General features: G+C 35.2%; 1 protein-coding gene across 1 annotated transcript; it reads right to left on the bottom strand.

The window, feature by feature from the left end:
• Positions 1 to 18,850: 18,850 nt before the first annotated feature.
• On the bottom strand, positions 18,851 to 20,417 carry LOC25490669 (protein LATERAL ORGAN BOUNDARIES). Its single transcript, XM_013604291.3, has 2 exons — positions 20,282 to 20,417; positions 18,851 to 19,830 (listed from the first exon to the last, which is right to left on the bottom strand). The coding sequence occupies exon 2, from the start codon at positions 19,815 to 19,817 to the stop codon at positions 18,942 to 18,944; it is 876 nt and encodes a 291-aa protein (XP_013459745.1). The 5' UTR covers positions 19,818 to 19,830; positions 20,282 to 20,417; the 3' UTR covers positions 18,851 to 18,941.
• Positions 20,418 to 21,271: the final 854 nt, after the last annotated feature.

Genomic DNA, 21,271 nt, shown 5'->3' with positions numbered 1-21,271 from the left:
TATTGTTCGTTGATATGAATTATAAAATTAAAGAATCTAGTTTGATCATCTTGCACCTTATTTACTAGTTTGTTTTCTTTTATGTATATAGTACACTTCTTCATTCTATTTTAACAAATTTCTCTTTATTACTATCAATACTTTGACAATAATGAATAAATATCTATATAAATTAAACCAACTCTGGCATATTAGATTTTCTATTTAATAAAATAAATTATATTCTTATTTTGTACATGCATTGTATTAATTTTTGTGAGATATATGTAGTTAGTTTAATTACACTTGTATCATGTATGTCAATTGACCAGGAAGATGAAGTAATTTATGACGCTGAACCAATATCATGCAAATTTTCCAAAGGGTTTACAGCTGAATGGATGAACAATTGGGAAATTAAAGAGACACCAAGAAGCAACGGATCTAGGATCGATAGGGTATGTTATCAATTTTGAAATGAACACTTTTGATAAAAAAAAATCATGTAATTAGGGATACAATGGGAAATGACTAATCATGATCTTGTTTTTCCTCAATAAATATAAGCATGGATATAAGAAAAACTATTTAAGTATATGTATTACAAAATATTAATTTTAAGTTATAAGCAAGCATACAATGTTTTAAAGTTATTTTGCTTAAGTTAAAATAAGTTTATTAGACATGAGAAGTTAACAATTTTCCTTGAGAAAATTAAAGAATTTGAAAGTTGATAGTTATAAATTAAATAAGAATGCAAAGCTAAAATAGTTTTTAAAGATGTTGAAGTTCAAAAGCTATCAATGGCGTTCTTATATTTCTTGAGTCTGGTGGGCCTATCACTTTTGATTCGATATCGGAAGTTAGTTTCTTGACTCAAGTTTTTGGGCTTGTTTTGGTGTCTTCTCCGGTGGACTGGAGATTGAGTTGTGGAGGAATTCAAAGGAGTGTGAGAATAAGTCATTGCTCGAGTGTGTAATTGGGGTTTGATGTGGTGTTGAGAAGTTGACATTATCATTTTGGGGGGTTTTAATCGATTGGGTGGTTTTTTAGAGTGGTTACGGTGAGCAGTAGTCTGTAGGTGATTGAATTTTGTTTCTATGAGCGCTCGCGAGAAAGTATGATGGGTGTGACGTTGATTTCTGTGTTGAATTTAGTTTTGGTGGTTATATTTGTTATTGGTGTTCAAGGTAGCCCTAAGTTTAAGCAATGTCTATATTAGTTCTAATGGTTTTTTCTTTTAGATTTTGTATGTCGGTCTCTGTTCTTCTTGTGTAGAGACTTTTGTTATTAATAATATTTGCCGCTCAATTTTTTTTCCTGAAGCCAATATTGTTCTATAAGAACTAAATGATTTCCACCTAAATTCTAGTCTTTATAGATGAGAACATTAGTGGCCCGATAACCATTTTGACATATCCCAAACTATTATTATATCAACATCTTAAACATGTTTTCTTATATTTTCTTATTGACATGATCGATATTTAATCAATTTTGTGCTGCAGACATATCATCATAAAAAAAGACGTCTTACTTTGCGGTCCATGATAGCTGTTCAGAATTATGAGATTTTAGGAATACTTCCACAACGTAAAAGAAAAACGGAAGTAAAAGGAAAAGGAGTTATCATTGCTGACGTTGAAAACAACGTGAGTACACTCTTTTTGAATATATAAAATCTCAAGCACTTATATTGATATGCAATGTTTTACTTTTAAGTTTTTTTTTTTTTTTTTTTTTTTTACCAAATGTTTAACCATTTTAGTTACAATAAATACAATGTAAAATTATATGTACTTAATTACTAATGTATTTTTTTTTTAAATGCAAGTCTTTCTTTATAAAACATGCTTTCTTATAGTTGCATTTTTTTAGTGCTTTATAGTATATTGGCTTGTTAGGTTCAATTTTTTTTAATTATAGTTACAACTTTTTGTGAATCATGGATTGAAGCACATTTATGTAGCCTCTGGTGTGGATGTTGTTGTTAATTGTATTAATTTTAATTGTTGTATTGCTGCCATTGAAACTATCTATCATTCTAGATTGTAAGATGTCGATGAATCAATTGAATTTTGTCTTTATTTAGTTATGTTATAAGGAATTTGAATAATGTAATGCATGAACTAGTATGGTTGGGGCTTATCCCACATCAGCGCCAAGCTGCTCTTTGTAACACTAATTTTCAGCTTTAATCAATTTCAAAGTTTACCATAAAAAAAGATTATTTTGAAAATTAACATTCTCATGTTTTGAGTATTAGAAATTTAAGGAAATGCTTAGTTAAGAGTGACAAAAACTTCTTCCCTATATACTTGTTCTTTAAGGAAATGATTTTACAGAATAAAATATGTACTATCAGTATAAATTTGATAAGATAAGATCTTAATTTCATTTTTATGTGTTTTTATATTTCTGCTTTAAATTTTTTTCAGGAGAGTCTTGCAAAGAAACCAAAAGAACATGATGAAAATATGTCAATCCCCGTTGAAGAGTTTTTGACTGAAGCCCGCTACAACTTACTTCATTGGTTTGACCATTAGATTTTTGGTATATATTGTTATGATTTCAATAAATCTCTTATGGTTAAGGTGACTCAAAACTCAAAGTAATACATGGCACTGGATACTCCTGCAAGTTATACATGGCACTGGATTCTCTGTAGGGACCACAAGGTTGAGTAAAATCATGTTCGTTGAAAAAATAAAAAAACCATACAAAATTAAATGCAGAAATCATGAGAGATAAAACGTTTAATGTTCCTAAAAAAAACATTTAATGTTATAGATTTTCACACCGGAGAAAATTGGAGAGATTTCCAATGCACAAAAACCATTCCAGTTACACCTATCTTAAAATGTCTTCCAATTGTACATGTGAAAAATTACAAATGATTCTTACAGTGACGCCCCTCAAAATTTAAATTTATATATAATGGTTGAGGTCGTCTATCACAAGTCAAACTAGATTGTGATCACCTTTTGCCCATACATGCAAAAATTACATTGCAAAAATTACATTAAAGATTATGAATTTGGTGAAAAATAGAAAATTTATTTATTTAAAACATGTAACGTTTGCTAAAAAAAACATGTAACGTAAAAATATCTCAATTGCAAAGAGTTATTTTTTTTTAGTTTGAATGGAAAATATATATTATATATAAATCAAAGTGAGAACTTTATTACCTAGATAACATGATCAAAGTCTAAACTTTTACGAAGAGTATTAGTCTAAACTTTTACAAACTTCTAGTTACAATAATACTAAAACTTCATGTCACTTAATGAAAGTCTAAGATAACTAGAATACAAGAACTTTGAATCCTTAACTCTTGAAATCACATTGTGAGAACTGAGAACTTTAGTAAAACTCATTTCACCGTAGCATATATGAAATTATTGGTTGCATGAGAATTAATTCAGATACGTACATTAAATCAGAGAAATGGTTGAGAAAACTTATTCTAATCGTGCATGATATTAGATGAATGATAAGATCATTATAAAAATTCATGAAAATCCATTTAAGTTCTTTTCAAGTGATTTTCACATCCATGAGTATAATAACCCATTCGGTATAAAAACGATCTATCTCATCATTTATGAGTGTAATAATCATTTTTCCTTTTTTTTTTTTTTTTTTTTTTCATTTCATGTTCAATCTAGATTAAATACTTTTTCCGATTAATGTGAGTTTTCATTAGTGCGTGAGTTAGTAGGTATCAAATTTAACTCGTAGGATAGAAAATAATGATTCTTTTTAACCCAGAAAGGTATATTTCTTGGATTGGTAAGTGGTTTTATGGTTGAAGTGTGTTCTTCAATTTGAAGGTTAAGATTTCAGTATTTGAAGGGTGTTTTCAAGGTTTGATTTCTTTAGTGTTTAATGAAAAAAGGATTGGATTTTACATGAAATGCAAATCAATTGTTGATGGATATTGTAAACATTTAAATCATCATAGGAAAATATTTTGTGTTTACCTTAGGGTGTATACATACATCAAGAGAGAGACATACGGAAGTGATGTAAATATATGTGATAAGTTGGTGATGTAATAGAAAGAGAAAGATAGAAATAAAATGAGGTGTTGAAAAGTGTAGAAATTTAATATGTGCACACATATCATTGTTGATCATCATATAAGGAAGAAACTTTTATTCATGTTGAATGACGACCGTATAAACTCAACATAGCAATTTCAAAAGTCACAGCTTGACTTGCTCATCAGATAACCCTAAACTTGCTGGAAGTCATGCACCACTTTCACGAGCTTGCTCATAAAAGTCCCATCTTACACCATTGATTGACAACTTTTCTACTTCTTCTGCTTCCAACCTCTTAGCTAATGCTTTGATCTTGTCACTAAGAAGTTTGTTGCTTTTTAGTAAGGCATCATGTGTTTGCAAACATAGAACTCCTTGCTTTTTAACCACACCCATATTCTCGCTTTGAGGGCGATACTCGTTCAAGGACATGATGTAAATGAACTCTCGGATTTTGTTCATGGTACCTCCTCCTGATGCATCTAAAAACATGCATGTTGTTGGCTTAAGACCATTTGTAAAAGTTAATGCAATTTCCATTTCTGAAAATTTGTGCCCCGGACAACGCTTTAGTAGTAACTTCTACCTTTCCCGTGCATCGTAGAGATTTTTTGTCTTCTTGTCGGAAACCAGCAATCTCCTTCCTTTCTATTTTTGAGGTATTTTGTTGTTGAGAAAAAGCGGTGGGGAATGCTTTCTTTAGATCATCCCAAGGTAGCTATGGTGCCACTCGGAAGTGCATTGAGCCAATCCTTCGCTCGTCCCTTTGGAGAGTAGACAAACAAGCAGAGCCTTTTGTCGGACTCCAAAACTCCATTTGGATTGATGGTGTTTTAAGCTTCTAGAAAGTGTGCTAGATGAGCATTATAGTCTTTAGATTCCCTACCAGAGAATTGGTTTTTCCTTAAAACGACGATAACTGAATGTTTGATGTCAAAGAGTCTTGGGTTCACTAGTTGGAACCTTTGGGTGACTTCGTCAATGTTGTAGAGCCTCCTGTTGTAACACCCCGTTTTCTCAATATTTAAAATTTCTTTAAAAGCATAACATTTATCAGAGTAAGCATCAAGCAACGGGATATCACATATAACGTAATCCAACAGTTAAATAATAATTTAACCAATATCTTAAACATTTGCAGCGGAAAATCATAAACATAAATCATAAACGTTTTGGCACGCAGGCGCAACAAGTATCTCAAAAGAGTTTATCAAAGCATAAATTATCATGGCAGTTCACGTAAAAGAATGAAGCATGTTATAGCATTAACCCCATCCCGTTACGTATCAGAGCGACCTAGACGACACAGTGAGGCAAGGCCACTCACAGAAGCAACTGCACACTAAGCACGATCACCTGCAAGTTACCCATACGAAGGGCAACGTTTTCAAGCAGAAGGGGTGAGATTTCATAATAAAATAACATTAATCAATGTAATTGCGAATCATAAATTAACATCATAATCATTCCATTATTAACTTTGCATAAATGCTAAACAGTTATCACGTAATCATATATCCAATCATTATAAACAACATAACATAATCAATGAACACTTATCACGTAATCACACATTCATTCATCATCAACAAGGCATCTTAATCATGACAATGTGACAATGCTCCTAGACTCCTTATATGCATGTGGTACCAATCGTCATCATAAGTATTAATATACTTTAATCGTGCGGAGGACAAAGCTCCTATAAAACGTGCGGAGGACAAAGCTCCTAATATTCGTGGTGAGGACTAAGCTCAATGATATGCTATGCATGGACACATATGAACAAAACATCGTAATCACTTATCAACATGCATCCAATAATTTGGAGCTAAACTTCATCATATAATTATGCACTTAGTTAAATAACGGAAGCAGCATAAATAGGTCACATAACAAGATGATATCATTATATCAAAGCACATAATTTGTATCATTATCACATCTTCTTATCTTGCATGAATATACAATACAATAGTTCATATTCAATTAATATTAATATAACTTAAACAACTCTACAGTCTGCATTAAACGACATCACTAGGTCTCATTACCAGTTAGGGGTTCACTCTTGATCAACAAGTGCGACACAGATCGCATAAACACATAAACAAGTTCATCCTGGTTGTACTCGCGAGGTGAGAGTACTTACTCGCCATGGCGAGCACCACTCAACTCCCAAACTATGGTTGTTCTGGGTTCCCTCTGATCCTACATTCATTCCTAATCAATACTAGGTATGTTCAGGTACTCAAAGGCATACAAGATTCAACTAAAAAGGTCGAAACACGAAATATGACATGCACTCTGCCTAAGCTCGCGAGGCGAGGAAAGGTTGCTCGCCATGGCGAGTTGCACCAAACAACTCGCGAGGCGAAGGAAAGGGGCTCGCGTGGCGAGCGATGAAGTTCATCACTCGCGAGGCGAGGATCATCACTCGCCGTGGCGAGCGATGAACAGAAGCACGGGCAGACTAAGGTTTTTCTCAAAAATCCATCACACAACATGGTCCAAAGCCTAATTTTGATTGCAGAATTCATCCTAAACATATTCTAAGGTTAAAGGACGGTTCTTTCATTAATCTAACAAGTTTTACCGTTTGATCATCAATTTTTAGGGTTTTGACCTAATTCCAAAACTTCTCTAAATCAATCCTAACTTTGTCAACTAATCATCAGAATTACAGTAATTAACATTATTGAATTATTAGTCTCACCCTTACCTGGTTATGAAGAAATCGCAGCCCTCTCTATGCTCTTCTCCCTTCTAAGCTTTTCTCCCTTTTCCAAAAGTTTCCACGTACAATGAGTTTCTAAAATATTAGGTCCTCTCCTATTTATATCTCTTCCAAATTACTTATCTTATCTCACTTTCACCCCCAAAACTATCTAAAATATCAAAACAGCCCTCAACTAAATATTTTATATTATTTTCAAATCTTTATTTTATTTAACAATAAAATAAATTCTCTAATCTTATCAAATCCTCCAAAACTCATAACTTATCACGTCATCAATCAAATCATCAAAATCACCACAAATCATCAAAACATATCAAAATCATGTATATATTATATAATTATAATATAATTGCCTAAGCTCGATTAAATAACGATTAAACGAAAGTGGGCGTTACAACTCTCCCCCACTTAAAAGATTTTCGTCCTCGAAAATTTACCTTAAGGAAACAACTCTGGATAAGACTCCAGCATCTTACTCTCAAGCTCCCACGTCAAGCTTTCACCAGTCGCTCCCGACCAAACGACTCTCACGAGAGGTATCTCCTTGCCTCTCAACGTCTTCACTTTACGATCATCAATCCTCAACGGTAAAGTTTCTACCGTAAGGTTGTCTCTAACTTGCACATCGTCACTCTGAATTACATGAGATGGATCCGGAACATACTTTCGAAGTTGCGACACATGGAAAACGTTGTGCAAATTCGCAAGATGCGGTGGTAAACCCACTCGGTAAGCCACCGTTCCAACTCTTTCCAATATCTGATACGGACCAATGAACTTCGGGGTCAACTTCTTTGACTTCAAAGCACGTCCTACACCAGTCATAGGAGTGACTCTCAAAAACACGTGGTCTCCTTCCTGAAATTCAAGATCTTTTCTACGCTTATCATGATAACTCTTTTGTCGACTCTGCGACGCCTTCATTTTCTCTTGGATCATCTGAACTTTCTCAGTAGTTTGCTGAACAATCTCTGGTCCTAGGACCACTCTTTCTCCTGATTCAAACCAACACAACAGAGTTCTGCATCTCCGACCATACAAAGCCTCGAACGGTGCCATTCCAATACTAGAATGATAACTATTATTATAAGTGAACTCGATCAATGGAAGATGACTATCCCAAGTTCCTCCTTGCTCAAGAACACAAATTCTCAACAAATCCTCTAGCGACTGAATTGTCCTCTCCGACTGACCATCTGTCTGTGGATGATACGCCGAACTCAATCTCAACTTCGAACCCAAAGCCTCTTGCAAACTTTTCCAAAATCTAGAAGTAAATCTTGGATCTCTATCTGATACAATGCTCGAAGGAACACCATGCAGCTTCACAATCTCTTTGATGTAAATCTCTGCCAACTGGGCAACAGGGAAACTAATATTAATAGGTAGAAAATGAGCTGACTTCGTCAACCTATCAACAATAACCCAAATTGCGTCGCTCCCTCTCGGAGTATTCGGCAAACTCGTCACAAAATCCATCGATATACTATCCCATTTCCATTCTGGCACATCTAAAGGTACCATCATCCCAGCGGGTTTCTGATGCTCGACTTTCGACTTCTGACAAACTAAACAGGAATACACAAACTGTGCCACATCTCGTTTCAAACCAGACCACCAGAAAATCTTCTTTAAATCATGATACATCTTCGTAGCTCCCGGATGAATACTCAAGCTACTTCTATGACTCTCTTCAAGAATCATCTTCTTAATCTCTTCATTGTCTGGGATACAAATTCTTCCTCGGAATCTCAACACACCTTGATCATCGATTTTAAAATCATTGTCTTCAGTCTGATCTCTAGCAATCAACAAGTCCACAAACTTTATATCAACTTTCTGTGCTTCCTTGATACTTTTCAGAAATTCACTATCAATCTTCAGCATACCCAGTTTCACACTCTGAGGTGACCATTCGCAAACCAAACTCATATCTCTAAACTGTTCAAGCAATTCGAACTCTCTGACCATCATGGCGGACATATGCAATGTCTTCCTACTCAAGGTATCTGCAACAACATTAGCTTTACCTGGATGATAATTCAAGCCAAAGTCATAATCTTTCAACAATTCGAGCCATCATCGCTGTCTCATATTCAATTCCTTCTGATCGAACAAATACTTCAAACTCTTGTGATCACTAAACACCTCAAATCTCGAACCATACAAGTAATGTCTCCATATCTTCAATACAAAGACTACGGCCGCCAACTCGAGATCATGCGTAGGATAATTCTTCTCATGAACTCTCAACTGTCTTGAAGCATAAGCTACCACTTTACCTTCTTGCATAAGCACACCTCCTAAACCCAACTTGGACGCATCACAATATACCACAAAAGGTTCATCCGACTTCGGCAAAATTAACACTGGAGCAGTCGTCAAACGCTTCTTCAATTCACCGAAACTTTTCTCACAATGGACGTCCCACACAAAAGTTTTACCTTTACAAGTCAACTGTGTAAGCGGAAGAGCTAACTTAGAAAACCCTTCAATAAACCTTCTATAGTAACCAGCTAAACCCAAAAAGCTTCTAATTTCAGTAACGGACTTAGGAGTATCCCATTGCGATACAGCTTCGACTTTAGACGGATCCACAGCAATACCATCTCCGGAAATAACATGGCCTAGAAAACTCACTTCTTTCAACGAGAATTCACACTTAGACAATTTAGCATAAAGCTTCTTCTCTTTCAACACTTGCAAAACAATCTTCAGATGCTCAGCATGTTCTTCTTCAGTCTTGGAGTAGATCAAAATATCGTCGATAAACACAACCACAAACCGATCCAAAAATGCATGGAAGATGCGATTCATATACTCCATAAACACTCCAGGTGCATTGGTCACACCGAAAGGCATAACTTTATATTCATAGTGACCATAACGCGTTCTGAAAGCCGTCTTCTGCATATCTTCATCCTTTACTTTAATCTGGTGATAACCTGATCTCAAATCAATCTTGCTGAAAACTCGTGCACCCACTAGCTGATCCATCAAATCATCAATTCTCGGAAGTGGATACCTATTCTTGATAGTTACCTTGTTCAACTGTCGATAATCAATACACAACCGCATACTACCATCTTTCTTCTTTACTAGCAAAACCGGCGCTCCCCAAGGTGAAACACTTGGTCTAACAAACTTCTTCTCAAGCAAGTCTTCCAACTGTTTCTTCAACTCAGATAACTCGGAAGCAGACATACGATAAGGTGTCATCGAGACCGGCTTCGTTCCAGGAACAAGATCAATAGAAAACTCAACTTCTCTCTCTGGAGGCACATCAGGAATCTCATCTGGAAAAACTTCAGGAAATTCACACACCACCGGCACCCTATCAATCACTGCTTGATTCTCAACAGATAAAGAAGCCATCAATGAAAACATCAAGATACCATCGCGTTCCAGTTGCTTCAGTTGCTTAGTAGATAAAAACTCCGCACCACTTTCCTCTTCGACGGAAGAGAAATGCACTGACTTGCTAAAACAATTAATAAGAACGTGGTTGTACTCTAACCAGTTCATACCCAGAATCACATCCATACCACTCAAAGGTAGACAAACTAAATCCATTTCAAAATCACGACCAAACATAGACAAAGGACATTTCAAACATACGAGAGAAGTAGTCACCGAACCCTTAGCCGGAGTTTCGACAACCATCTCTCCATTCATATCAGACAAATCAAGACCCAAAGCAGAAACACAATCGAAAGCAATAAAACAATGCGTAGCACCAGTATCAATAATAGCAACTAAAGGAGTATTATTAATATAGCAAGTACCTCTGATCAAACGATCCTCATTCTCTGTCTGAGTCCCAGTCAAAGCAAAGACCCTACCAGTAGTCGGCGCCCTCTTAGGCTGAGTACACTGTGAACTAATGTGACCCTCTCCATTGCAATTAAAGCACACAATGTCTGTACGATTGCAATCAGCCACCACATGACCCTTCTTACCACACCGGACACACTTCTTGATCTCCTCCGGACAGGCGTTGCTCTTGTGGCCTTTCTCACCACAATTGAAGCACACAATCTCTGCAGCATCCTTCTTCTTAGGCCGCCTAACATCGACCATCTTCTGTTTACCTTTGTCAGCGGGGGCACTGTACGGCTTAGGACGACTCTGCTGTCCCTTGCCCTTCCTTTCATTCACTACCTTGTAGTGAGCCTTGGTATCCTCCTCATAGATCCTGCAGCTGTTAACCAAATCCTGAAAAACTCTCAGCTGTTGGTATCCAATCGCCCGCTTGATGTCGGGCCTCAGACCATTCTCGAACTTGATGCATCTCGAGAACTCAGCATTCTCAGCAGTATAGTGCGAATAGAACTTAGACAGCTCCACGAACTTGGCAGCATACTCTGTCACGGACATATTTCCTTACTTCAGCTCAAGGAATTCGATCTCTTTCTTCCCGCGAACATCTTCCGGAAAGTATCTTCTCAGGAACTCCCTCCTGAAAACAGCCCAAGTCACAACAGCTCCCTCCTGCCCAAGGGTAGGCAGAAGAGCAACCCACCAATCATCAGCTTCCTCGGCTAGTTGATGAGTACCAAACCGCACTTTCTGATCCTCCGTACACTGCATAACCCGGAAAATCCTCTCGATCTCCTTAAGCCACGTCTGGGCTCCATCAGGGTCATAACGTCCTTTGAAAGTCGGAGGGTTCTTCTTCATGAACATCTCCAACATCCTAGCTTCCGCGTTCGCACCAGCATTTGCGTTAGGTTGTTTTCCCACAGCTTGAGCAGCAGCTAACGCAGCATCGTTTCTTCCAGCCATTTCTGAGATTCTACAGAAGTAGCAACAACAACATAAGATAGTAATATAAATATTACTAAGACTCGACACGACTCTCTAATTGACCGGACGGACCAACCTGCTCTGATACCAATTGTAACACCCCGTTTTCCCAATATTTAAAATTTCTTTAAAAGCATAACATTTATCAGAGTAAGCATCAAGCAACGGGATATCACATATAACGTAATCCAACAGTTAAATAATAATTTAACCAATATCTTAAACATTTGCAGCGGAAAATCATAAACATAAATCATAAACGTTTTGGCACGCAGGCGCAACAAGTATCTCAAAAGAGTTTATCAAAGCATAAATTATCATGGCAGTTCACGTAAAAGAATGAAGCATGTTATAGCATTAACCCCATCCCGTTACGTATCAGAGCGACCTAGACGACACAGTGAGGCAAGGCCACTCACAGAAGCAACTGCACACTAAGCACGATCACCTGCAAGTTACCCATACGAAGGGCAACGTTTTCAAGCAGAAGGGGTGAGATTTCATAATAAAATAACATTAATCAATGTAATTGCGAATCATAAATTAACATCATAATCATTCCATTATTAACTTTGCATAAATGCTAAACAGTTATCACGTAATCATATATCCAATCATTATAAACAACATAACATAATCAATGAACACTTATCACGTAATCACACATTCATTCATCATCAACAAGGCATCTTAATCATGACAATGTGACAATGCTCCTAGACTCCTTATATGCATGTGGTACCAATCGTCATCATAAGTATTAATATACTTTAATCGTGCGGAGGACAAAGCTCCTATAAAACGTGCGGAGGACAAAGCTCCTAATATTCGTGGTGAGGACTAAGCTCAATGATATGCTATGCATGGACACATATGAACAAAACATCGTAATCACTTATCAACATGCATCCAATAATTTGGAGCTAAACTTCATCATATAATTATGCACTTAGTTAAATAACGGAAGCAGCATAAATAGGTCACATAACAAGATGATATCATTATATCAAAGCACATAATTTGTATCATTATCACATCTTCTTATCTTGCATGAATATACAATACAATAGTTCATATTCAATTAATATTAATATAACTTAAACAACTCTACAGTCTGCATTAAACGACATCACTAGGTCTCATTACCAGTTAGGGGTTCACTCTTGATCAACAAGTGCGACACAGATCGCATAAACACATAAACAAGTTCATCCTGGTTGTACTCGCGAGGCGAGAGTACTTACTCGCCATGGCGAGCACCACTCAACTCCCAAACTATGGTTGTTCTGGGTTCCCTCTGATCCTACATTCATTCCTAATCAATACTAGGTATGTTCAGGTACTCAAAGGCATACAAGATTCAACTAAAAAGGTCGAAACACGAAATATGACATGCACTCTGCCTAAGCTCGCGAGGCGAGGAAAGGTTGCTCGCCATGGCGAGTTGCACCAAACAACTCGCGAGGCGAAGGAAAGGGGCTCGCGTGGCGAGCGATGAAGTTCATCACTCGCGAGGCGAGGATCATCACTCGCCGTGGCGAGCGATGAACAGAAGCACGGGCAGACTAAGGTTTTTCTCAAAAATCCATCACACAACATGGTCCAAAGCCTAATTTTGATTGCAGAATTCATCCTAAACATATTCTAAGGTTAAAGGACGGTTCTTTCATTAATCTAACAAGTTTTACCGTTTGATCATCAATTTTTAGGGTTTTGACCTAATTCCAAAACTTCTCTAAATCAATCCTAACTTTGTCAACTAATCATCAGAATTACAGTAATTAACATTATTGAATTATTAGTCTCACCCTTACCTGGTTATGAAGAAATCGCAGCCCTCTCTATGCTCTTCTCCCTTCTAAGCTTTTCTCCCTTTTCCAAAAGTTTTCACGTACAATGAGTTTCTAAAATATTAGGTCCTCTCCTATTTATATCTCTTCCAAATTACTTATCTTATCTCACTTTCACCCCCAAAACTATCTAAAATATCAAAACAGCCCTCAACTAAATATTTTATATTATTTTCAAATCTTTATTTTATTTAACAATAAAATAAATTCTCTAATCTTATCAAATCCTCCAAAACTCATAACTTATCACGTCATCAATCAATCATCAAAATCACCACAAATCATCAAAACATATCAAAATCATGTATATATTATATAATTATAATATAATTGCCTAAGCTCGATTAAATAACGATTAAACGAAAGTGGGCGTTACACCTGTAATCTCCTAATGTTATGCATTCTATATCTCCCATCTCTTCGTCAGATGAGAAGTCACGAAGACGTGGAAGTTGAACAGTTGATGCTTCTCTTGGTTATCGGATTGCTTTTCGAATAGCTCTCCCGATTTTATCGAAGTCAGATTCGAATAGCAAGGGACCTGAATCTGCACCATGCATAAAACAACTCGCAAGGAATTAAAGAAGAGCTTGCGGTAGAGAATTGGTCTATATATTACAAAAGGAAATAATGGTATATATTTCTTTTCGATTTTTGTTATATATATATATATATATATAAATAATTGACTAAAATTTAAAAATAAAATAAAACTAACCTAGATACTACCCTAAATAAAAACTAAATCTTTTTGTATTTTAGAAAATAAGATAATTTTTTTAAATCTAATCTAACCTAAAAACAAGGAAAATAAAAACTAACCTAATCTAAATGATAAAAACTAACCTAATCCAAAAAAGATAAACCTGACCTAGAAAATAGGAACTAACCCTAATTTTGAGGATCTAACCTAAAAGTAAAAATAGAAAATAAAACTAACCTAAAAAATTAAAATGAAAAAAAAATAAAAATCTAAAACTAAAACTAAAATAAAAAATAAAACTTACCAAACCTAACCTAATTATTCACATTCTACCGATTACCTTGTCAAAATATAAATAATCTCCAAAAGCGACGCAAAAAACTTGATGGAGTAATTTAGACAAGTGTACTAAATTGGATCAAATAATAAAATATTATATCATCTCTATATGGATTGTCATTCAACTCATAAAAAGGTGGTTGCAAGGTTTTAATCAATGTTATTAAAATCGGACCAGACTGGCCGGTTCAACTGGTTCAGTCAGGAACTGGATCTGGTACTGGTCCAGGTGACCATACAAACCTGCTAGTCCGGTGAACCGGAGAAAAGAACCAGGAAAACTGGTAAAAACCGGTGTGAACCGAGAGAACCGCTGAACTGTGGGAACCGTTCGATTCAAAGATTAATAAAAAAATCATTTTTTGTTCCTTTAATTTTTGTATTTCTTCATCACGAACTCCTCTCTCTGCAATTTAATGAAGAAATATGTTACAAAATTAGATGCAACATAGGGGAGTTTTGAGGATCTATCATGAAACATAAAGATGCGAGTATTCATTGAGTGGAAAGGATGCAGAAAGAGAGAGAAGCAAGAAGAAGTAAAAGAGAGAGGAGAGAAGCAGGACTAGAAAAGAAAAGAGAGAAGCAAGGGAGCGGCTGCAACATTGTAATCCCTAAGGGTCCGTTTGGTTCGAGAATTAGGAGGGGAGGGGAGGGGAGAGATTTTTACGGAGGGGAGATATTTTTAATTAAAAGTGTGTTTGGTTCACAAGGGGAGGGGAGGGATTTTAACAGTATTTTACCGTTTTACCCTTAAACTTAATTAAATAAAAGAAACTGTTTGTTTTTACGATTTCAGAAACTGACAAAGACAAGCACACATCTAAGCCGCTATTTTATCTTAAACTGGCTCATGTATTTTGTTACAAGGAAAATATAACAAAATAATAATAATAATTGTTACAAGAATAAGATAACCTAATAATAATAATAAGATTGTTACAAAAATAATATAATCTAATAATAATAAAAGTTGTTACAAGGTTAATATTGAGATTTGAAATTAATTTAAGGATAATTATGGCAATGCAATAAAATTTTAAAGAGATTTGCTCCCCTCCCCTCCCCTTCCCTCCCCTTCTAAAAATTGAACCAAACACTTCAAATTAAAAATCTCCCCTCCCCTTCCCTCCCCTCCCCTCCAAAACTCTCGAACCAAACGGACCCTAAAGAGATGTTTAGTTTTTGTTCTAGGAAACTTTCTAACATAAGTGGGCCTAAAAATATGTCCAAACCAGTTCCAGCCAACAATTGGCACATTGGTTCATTACAAAATGTTTTAAAGTAATTTTAATCTTTATTCTTTTTTTTTTTTACTATTAATTAATTATGTGGTTCAACCGATTGAACCATGATCCGAAGGTCTTATTGGTTTGATATCCGGTTCAATTTTGAAAACATTGGTTTTCATACTACTGCCTAATGCCATATTAAGTTTTGTTGATTCAGAAGTGTAACGACGCTAGCAAATCCTTGAATCCCCCAAGTCTTTGTTGGAATTAAATCGATTAATTATTAGTTTTTGACTTTCCTTATGTTTGGATTTAAGAAAGTATAACATAACTCCATGATGAATCAGTGGAACCCTGTCAAAGAGGTGTAGTTGCACATGGCTACTGACATCATTACAAAACAATATAAAAGCATAGAAAACAAGCGGAGGATGAAGATCCTCTGCCTTGAAGCTCCGATGTTTGACCCTTGCCTTGTACCATTAGCTTTCTGAATGAATAAAAGAGTGTCAAAGGTCTTTATTTATAGTGCATCATTACTTCGGGGTTAGGAGAATAAAGATAGGGGTTTCTTACTAAAACATCTTGGAAAACAAGCAAAATAACATTGCCTGGTCGTGCTAATGCGCATGGGCGGATAGAGTGAGTGCATGGGCGCATGAGGCGGTAGTGATTGCTCCCTTATGAGTAGGAGCGCATAAGCTAGGCGCAGGGACGCTTCTACTGGCAGCCCTTCCTGTGCAAATTTTGCGGTATTCGTCCCTTTTTCTCGCGCTCTTTCTGTATTGTCTTCAAATACCTTCCAAGAACCATTGATTATCAATCTTGATATCTCGATCCTACATTTGATATCTTGTTTTTCTGATTTACACGATATCTCACGAAAGAGACTCGAAACACCTAAGGAGTTGCTGGATTTAGGACAAAATTGAATTACAACGACTCGAATGAAAATAATACAAAATTTTCTCATACTATTGACAACTCCTCTAAATGACTTCTAATTTACCCTCAAATGCATAATAAGTAACTAAAAGCATGGCTAAAATATCATATTCCATCATGAGAGGGTTGAGTAAGTACTCTTTGTAATTTTTTCATACTTTAAGAAATTTTGATGTTAAAAAAATAGGTTTAAATACACTTTGACCCCCCTATTTTAACATAACGAAATATTAGTCCTCCCATTTTTAAAACCTCCATTTTCATCCCCTTGTTAATGATGTGGTGCCGAGTTGGTAATAGTGATTTGGGGGAGTGGTTATGGTGCATAAGGAAATCCTTATGCACCGTGCATAAATCCCAACATAATTGCTTCCTACATCCCCAAAGTGAGTCAAAACCATTTTTATTCAAAATAAAAGAAATCTGATGGTTGTGATGTGTTTATGCACGGTGCATAAGGAAATAACTTATGCACCATAACTTTTGCCGTGATTTGAAGTAGTCATTTTCCATGTCATTTTATAAATATCCATCTCATTTATTTGTTACAATAATTAAGAATGTTATATTTTTTTATTGTAATTGCATCTTCATCAACCTAACTCAGAATCATTTAAACCAATACCACAACATCACCATCCTAAAAACACATTCCTTCTCCATTCGCCTCCTTCTTCTTCGGTACTAGAAACAGATATAAGATCATATAGAGCCGTTGATGATGATGTCACACTACGATTTTGATTTATTCAATTGATGAATAATCTATTCAAAATTTGAAGGCTACTTCTCAAGAAAATAGGAAACAATCATGACTAAACGAAGATGATTTTTTTATTTTATTTTAATAATTTAATAAAATATTTTGATATTTAAATGACATTCACAATAATATGAATTATTTGATTCAAATCAGCTTTGCCAATTCAACGCCACATCATTAATGATAGTGACAAATCATGTAAATTAATAGGGGACTAAAAAAATCAAGAAATATATAATTGGGGGAGCAAAATGGTGGTTACAAAAATGAGGGGGTTAGTATTTCAATTATGTTAAAATAGAGGATCAAAAGTGCATTTAAGAAAAAAAAAATGTTGAAAGATGGGAGTTAATTACATAAAAAGGACGAGGTTGAAGAGTAAAGCCATAATGAGGTCAATAGTTTTTTTTTCTGGCTTAATACATGCTTTGGTCCTTTAACTTATTTTTGAATTTTATTTTGGTCCCTTAACTTTAAACCGTCTCAATTTGGTCCTATAACTTTACATCCGTTTACCTAAGTGGTCCCTTCTGTTATTTTTTAATTTCATTTTGGTCCACTTAGGTAAACAGAGGCAAAGTTATGGGACTAAATTGAGACGGTTTAAAGTTAAGGGACCAAAATGAAATTCAAAAATAAGTTAAGGGACCAAAACATGTATTAAGCCTTTTTTTTCTTATTGGACTAATTACATCAATTTTTTAACCAATTATTTTTTATTACTTCATTAACCAATTTTTACTCATATATAATCATAGTGTATTGGTAGCATAATTTCACCTGATTATTAACGTTTCAGTGAACTGGATAAGCCTCTTTTCTTCCTTAATCATAAATAAAAAAAAAAGGTAAATTGTGAGGAGATTGACTTTTTTGTTAATAATAATTACACCACTTTTCCATACAAAATTACTTATTCTAGTACTTCAACCAATGAAAAATTTAAGCAATTATATAAAAACTCTAATGTTGAATTTGTGCGAAGATAAACAAATGAGGTTGCTCATGAGTTAGCTCAGACGAGGACCACATTGTCCGATAATTTCCAGATTTTGGTCATGCCACCAAATTGCATTGAACATATTTTAAGTAATGAAATGCTATAAATTTTACCTCTTAAAAAAATGGAAATTTTTTTATACATAATTATGGAAAATTATTTGCTAGGCACTCCCTTTTCCTAAAACTATTGGATAATGCTAGTCCCCTTGGTACCCCACAAAGGTAATTTAGTAATAAATAAATAACTTAGCACGAGATAATTGAAGTAATAGAAACGTTCCTATTGAATAGATCATCTAGCACAATCATCACTCAAGTCAATTGGACTTGGTATACATCACAAAGTCACAAAGTAAAGAAACTTATAAATAGAGAAAACCAAACCAACAAAACAAATATATAAACCAAGTCTTTATTCAGATTCATTTCATTTATATGCATAAGACTAAAGATATGTCCTCATATTCACATATCAACACAAACCAATATTCAGAATTTCACACCCAAAAAAAAAAAGAGCAATTAAATCTAAATCAACTTGAACGATGAGCACTACCAACACTTTTACCATCCTCACCAGCTTCTTGATTCTGTGGAGATAACAAAAGCTGTGCCTCAACTGGATTAGCATGAGCAACACCAACATGATAATTATGTTGTTGCTCTCCTCCTTGCTGTGGAATCTGATAATAGACCCCGCCGCCGGCACCACCACTAGCACCATTGTCAAAATTTCCCATATCTAAAGGATGAGCCACATCAGCATGATCAGAAACAGCAACACCACCAGCACCAGCACCCATCTGAAGTCCACCACCCATCTGATATCCACCACCAGACCTAAGCAAATACTCTTGTGGTGTAACTTGATATCCACCACCCATCTGAAGCTCATGTTCTTGTTGCTGCTGCATAACTAGTCCACCTCCTCCAACCATCTCTTGAGGAAAATTGTTAGGGTAATTCGCAAAAGCCGCAAACTGCGAATTCCATTGTTGCTGTTGCTGCTGCTGCTGTTGAGGCATTAAAACTGTTCCAGAATTCATCAATAAGCACTGCATGGTTTGAGGATTCAAATTATAACCGGCGAGTTCTTTTTTCGCAACGGTGAGTTCATTTTGAGTTTCTCTTAACTTCTGTTGGAGATATGAGATGAGACCTACACATCCATAGACAGGGTCTTTTATACGAGACTCTGCCTCGTATGCCAAAGATTTCACCGCGTCTTCACGGTCCTTCACGTCAAGCTCTTTTAAGAGCTTAGCGACGTTGCTTGCACCGAAGACACGGTGAACATTAGCGAATCGCTGTGGATTTTCTGGGAGAAAGTAAGGAGCAAAATCACATTCTTGAGTGCACTTTCGTCTGAGAAACTTGCATGCTGCACATGGTGAATTTGATGAAGACATCGTAGCTATTCAACTGCAGATTAATTTCAATAAATCAAATTAGGTCATTAAATCTTTCAATAACAAACTCAGACGAATTCATAATCATATATATTGTTATATTAAAATAAAATAAAGGATCTTAATTAATGATTGATTCATTGATTATCTTTTAATGAATCTTTATTTATTTTTTCTTGATGGAACTGTGCCCTAATGCCCTAAGAGAGTCAAATAGAATTGCCATGATAGATCGATAACAGGAATTAATCGGTGATAATAGAAACAAATTGCTATAATCAATAGAAAAGAAAAAAAGGATCAATATTTTTTAACTCGATTAGAAATAATAAAGAAGAAGAAAATTGTTACTATTTTCTTGGATAATTCGTTGCAACAAATGAACCTAGGGCTATGGCGTTCTTTAAGAGAGAGAAAGAGAGAGAGGAGAGAGAGAGAGAGAAAAGAGAGAGATGATTACGTACCTAGTGAGGTGTTGATGTTTGAAGAGAGAAGTTCTTCAGCAACAAACAACGCTCCTTGTTGTTTCTGGTTTTTGCTGATAATGTGCGATGCAGAATTTCTCGATTTAGTATATATGTAACAACTTTTCAAACCTATATCGTATTATTCTTCAGCTGTCACAAGTGAAACAAAACAAATTAAATTTATTTTAGTTACTAGAAGGGCCCAAGCCCAAATCCTCATTAGATTCCACCGCCATAGAGAGTACTGTCATTAGTTTGTTTGTCCAATGCTTCATCACCGTGTGATTTAAGATCAGACGGTATGAATGACTTTTTCATCCAATTCTTGGAGTAAGACGTAATTGGTCGCTACGGGTGTACGTGGGTCAGTTTAGGTTGAATTTGGCTAAACCTAATATCTGAATCCTATAATGTACTTCAATTTGGGTGAGATAAAATAACTATCCGTCACGTTATTGGATTGGGTTGGGCAAACCCACTAATTTATGGTTTGGGTTGGGTTGCGTAGCGGACTACCCAAAAAAAAAATATCAAGTTTTTTTGTTAAATTAAATGACTAAATGATGAGTCATCGTATTTTTTCATAGAATAATACTCAAATTATATATATATTTTTAAATTATGTAACCTATTTTCACTATATTTTAGCGTCATAAAATAATAATTAATAATATCAAAGAATAAATTACATCATAAAAACGTAAAATTGCATTAATATCAAAATAATCAAAAAGTATAACATTCTAATTTGTAACTCTAACTTGTTTTAATTTTCAATATAGACGATATCTTGTGTCAATTTTGAATATTAGACTTGATTTGTGACCAAAACTTTTGGCATTCTCCTTTGTTTCTAAGAAAGTTAAAACAAAAATGTGGGTATTATTGGATAAGTTAGTTTATTGGGTCTGAGTATGGTTTTACCCGAAATCTTTTTTTTTTTTTTTTATGGTTTTTAATTTTTTAAAACCATATCCGCCCAATGAC

This window comes from Medicago truncatula, chromosome 3 (assembly GCF_003473485.1).
Source record: "Medicago truncatula cultivar Jemalong A17 chromosome 3, MtrunA17r5.0-ANR, whole genome shotgun sequence".
In the NCBI taxonomy this organism is placed as follows: domain Eukaryota; kingdom Viridiplantae; phylum Streptophyta; class Magnoliopsida; order Fabales; family Fabaceae; genus Medicago; species Medicago truncatula.
Note: the sequence above shows the minus strand (reverse complement) of the source record. Positions and strands in the feature narration are given on the sequence as shown.

Excerpts from the sequence above, each read along its gene's own strand:
- LOC25490669 (XM_013604291.3), bottom strand. The coding sequence starts at position 19,817 with ATGTCTTCATCAAATTCACCATGTGCAGCATGCAAGTTTCTCAGACGA.